Source organism: Colobus angolensis, unplaced genomic scaffold, assembly GCF_000951035.1.
Source record: "Colobus angolensis palliatus isolate OR3802 unplaced genomic scaffold, Cang.pa_1.0 Scaffold110, whole genome shotgun sequence".
Lineage (NCBI taxonomy): Eukaryota > Metazoa > Chordata > Mammalia > Primates > Cercopithecidae > Colobus > Colobus angolensis.
In genome coordinates this window covers 1,656,340-1,660,407 of record NW_012112031.1, presented here as the reverse complement: position 1 = coordinate 1,660,407, position 4,068 = coordinate 1,656,340, and the positions used below count along the sequence as shown (strand labels likewise).

At 63.2% G+C, this 4,068-nt stretch overlaps 1 protein-coding gene across 3 annotated transcripts in view; it reads right to left on the bottom strand.

Moving 5' to 3' along the window:
• The window catches only part of WDR81 (WD repeat domain 81), a 27,034-nt gene that overhangs the window by 9,769 nt on the left and 13,197 nt on the right, over nucleotides 1-4,068 (bottom strand). The window contains exon 2 of one of the 3 annotated variants that reach the window (XM_011955995.1): nucleotides 407-1,043. The exons of 1 other annotated variant lie outside the window; for it this stretch is intronic. In XM_011955995.1, the coding sequence (XP_011811385.1) occupies nucleotides 407-920 (514 nt within the window). In that variant the 5' untranslated portion in view covers nucleotides 921-1,043. Of the gene's footprint in view, nucleotides 1-406 lie in introns of all 3 variants that reach the window. One more of the 3 variants, XM_011955989.1, reaches the window with a different exon arrangement.

The following is a 4,068-nucleotide window of genomic DNA, read 5'->3' as shown; positions in this document are numbered from 1 at the left end:
CCTGCCACCAAGCCCGCCTAATTTTTGTATTTTTAGTAGAGACGGGGTTTCACCATGTTGGCCAGGTGGTCTCGGACTCCTGACCTCAGGTGATCTGCCTGCCTCGGCCTCCTGAAGTGCTGGGATTAGAGGCGTGAGCCACGGCGCCCCCGAAAAGCTCCATATTCCACTCCCTCCCAGGAATGCAGCCATGTTGTTTATCGCACTAACATAATACACTTGCTTAAGACCGTCTACACTGCAGCATCTTGTCTGCTGGGTGTGAGTTCCATAAAGGCAAGCCCACATCTGTGTTGCAGGTGGCCCTGGCTCGATCCACTGCTTGGCACAGAGTAGGTGCTCTGCAAGTGTGCAGGGAGAAGCAGGAGGTGTTTTTGACCAACACCTCCCAGACCTGGGAGCTTACCAAGGAGGATCTTCTGTTCTTTGCCTTCTGACTGCTCAGACAGTGGCTCCTCCTCCTCTTCGCCATCTCCCCCACTGGCGCCGGCTACAACCGTCTCCATGGACAGCACCGTGTCAGACAGAGTGAGCTCAGATGCTCCAGTGACCTCCTCCTGCTCCCCCTCCTCCTCCTCCTCTAGCACCAGGCAGCCGTCCTCCTCCTCGTCCTCCTCGGAGCCCTCGCTTTGCTTCAAGTCCTGGCTGCTGTCGCCTGATCGAAGGCTGCTCTTGTCCACGGGGGCGCCCCCCTCGTCTGGAGCCCGCTCCTCACCCAGTGAGGTCTCACTGGTGCTGCTCTTGTCACTCAGCCGGCCCAGGCTCACAGCCTCAGCCTCCTGGGGCTGGGGAGACTCAGTTACATAGAGCCCGGCCTGGAAGTCCTCTGTCTCAGGGAGGTCAGCCTGGTCGTGGAAGCTGACGCCAGACGTGTAGTCTGGGAGCCCCAGGCCCGAGGAGGCAGGAGGCTCCCCATCCATGGGAATCTCCTCCCCAAAAGCACAAGAGCCAGGCCCAGCCCCGGGCAGCCCGCTCTCCTCCTCCTCGGCAGCCCCTACCAGGTCCTTGCTCTCCTCCTGGGAGGCCTCCGCACCCGCCAGCACCTGCAGGACATGGGGCAGCAGGTGAGTGAGAAAGGCCTGCAGGCCCAGCCGCACCATCAGCTGGGCCACAAAGCAGTCCGTGTACAGGTAGAAGCGGCCGTGTAGCTGGCAGGGGCTCTCGTAGGCACCAATGAGAGGCTTCAGGAGGTACTTATTGGCATTTTTGGGGCCCAGTGCCTTGGCAACAGGTTCAAACAGATACCAGGCAGTGTACACAGCCGTGTGCTCCTCGGACATAAGTGACAGCACGAAGGGCAGCAGGATCTCCAGGCCCTCGGGGGTGATGTCCTTCAGCACCGCGCCCAGCTGCTGCCACAGGGCAAACACCAGCTCGCGCCCCTGGGCCTCGTCCTCCACGCGCCTTGCCTGGTACAGGAGGATGAATCTGTGCAGTGCCGGGAAGTAGGGCGGGAAGGGAACCACGGAGCTGAAGGAGCTCAGAAGCTGGCTTGGGCAGGGTGGGGGCAGGCCCTGGGAGACAGGCCTGTACTCAAACAGTTGGTCCAGCTTGCCCCTCTCTGCTCCCATGGGGATTTCGGGGCCACTCAGCTGTAGGAGTATGTCCAGCACGGGCTGCAAAGACACAGGGACCTCCTTGGGGTGGCGTGTGCAGAGCCCCCGGACGGCCTCGAAGCGTACCCACAAAGGTGCATCGGGCTGCAGCGTCCGCACCCTGGTGGCAAACACCATCTCCGCCAACAGGACACCCAGCGCCTGCATGTCCCTGTGAAGCAGGCACTGCAGTGGCACAGCCGGCTGGACCCGGGGCTGCTCAGGCACCTCCAATAGGCCCCCTAGGCCTTTGGCCAAGAAGTTGCCCGTCTTTTCCAGCTCCTCCAGGGCCTGCACGGGATTGAAGCCCTCAGGAAGAAGAATCCTCCCCTCCTCACCCTCCCCAGGGTCTACCCCAGCAGCTTTATTCCTGCGGCCTGGACGGGAGGCTGAGAAAGACAGAAGGCCAGGGGACGCTTGACCGGAGAAGGAGCCCAGCTGGTCACCTGCTTTCCCAGCAAGTGAAATGGAATCCAGAGCTTCTGTGGCCTGTTCCAAGTCGTCTTCTCCTGCCACCGGCCTGTCTCTGGTCCAGCTAGCCTCGCAGGGAGTGGCCTCTAAAACTGGCCGGCCCACTTCATTTGGAAGCTGTCTCAGGTTTTCCGTGAAGTCCTCCTGGCCTGTGGTCTCCTGGATGGTCTGGACCAACAGCTTGGGGATGAGGGGAGGCTCAGGGGGAAGGGCAGGAGCCCCAGCCAGGCGCTGGGGGTGTGGCTGATCGAAGAGCTGCACCACCCCGTAGCTGGCCAGGTGAGTGTGGGCGTCCACCAGGTGCAGACACACATTCTTCTCTTTGACTGCCTCCTTGCCCTGGAGTTTATAGCCAAACGTGAGGTCGATCCAGTGGTGCAGGTCCCGGGACACCTCGCGGCTCTCCAGCAGGGCTCGGTGCGCAGCCACGAACTCCTGGCTGGAGCTGCACCAGGCTGGCACGTCCAGGTCAGGCATGTCAGGGTGGATGGAGCGGAAGATAGAGGGATCGGTGTAGAACTCCGGGATACACTCATCGGGGGTCCAGTTCTGCATCCGCTCCATGCTGGCCGGGTACTCGTGGGGCTCCCACTGCGCGCGGACGTGTCCGCAGAGCACCGACCGAGGCGTGCGCCGAGCCTTGTACACGTAGTACGTGATGTCGGAGAGCACGTCTGAGATGTGGTGAGGCACGTGAGGGGGTTCCCCGCCGCCCGCCCCGCCTGCCACGAACGCCTGCCGCGTCATCTCATACGTGAAGTCCAGTTGCTTATCTCCCTTGTTGAGGCGGAACTTGGACTTGCGCAGGTCTCGGAAGCGCCCGTGCGGCGTGGTAAAGTCCACCACCCAGGGCAGCACGGGGTGGTAGTTGGGGTCCCCCTGCCGACGACCTGCCAACCGATTCAGCTGCATGAGGTAGTGGAAGTTGCTGATGCGGCCGTGCACCCAATCTAGCACAAGGCCCCGAAGTTCCTCCCGGCCGGTGGGTTGCCCAGGTTGCCCTCCCTGCTCCCCTTGAGACGCAGTGCCCGCCTCATCCCTTGCCACAGGTGCCTCCTCATTCTCGTCCTCCTCGGGCCTCTCGTAAGCACTCAGGTCCAGTCGCAGCTCGCTGCAAAGCTTCTCATCCACAGCGACGTGATGCAAAGACAGGGCCCCGCACGCCAGTCCCTGGCGGTGACAGGCATCCATAGCCCTCAGCACGCGGAAGAGAATGAACAACACCTTGGCCTGGCTGTTGGTCAGCTTGGCAGGGCTGAAGGTGACCACGTCATGCAGGGAGAACTGCACGTAAGGGTGTACCACATACAGCATCTCCGGCGACTCCAGCAAGGCCTCTGCCCGTAGGAGACTAGGGCAAGCAGGGCTGCCCCGAGGGGGACAGGGGCCTTCTCTGGTATACGATGGGCATTGGGTAGTTTCGCCCACTGGCAGGAAGGAGCAACCATAGACCCTCTGCAGAGCCTGCCGTACGGAGTCCAAGGCAGGGAGAGCTGAGGGGGCAGGGCTGTGACTATACGGCTGCCCGTAAGTGTGGTATGCATGGCGCCACAGGTTGCGATAATTCTGGGCGGCAACCTCCTGCATGAAGCGAGTGAGCGTCTCAGGGCCGCAGGACCCGTCCTCAAAGGGCAGGCCCCCGCCCAGAGGGTAGGACAGTCTCCGCTTCCGCAGCCCATGCACCTCCACGCGCGTCCAGCCGGCAGGCAGCCTCTGCACAGAGCGCTGCAGCAGAGTCCGGACTTCCGCTTCTCCCAGGCCCTCTGCGCGGGGACAGGGTCCCAGGGGCAGCCGGCGATCGCGGAGGCTGGCCAGCCAGCGCGCAGGCACTAGGGCCACCACGTGGGTGCCCCCCGGGGCCGGAGCCAGCTGCCTGGGATCGATGCTGAGGTCCCTCTCCACGCTCCGGAGCAGCTCCTGCATGTCTGGGCTTGGGGGCGGGTGCCAGCCCCCGGCCGGGGTGCTGAGAGCGCCTGCCCGCCCCTCGCTGCCCTGGGCCATC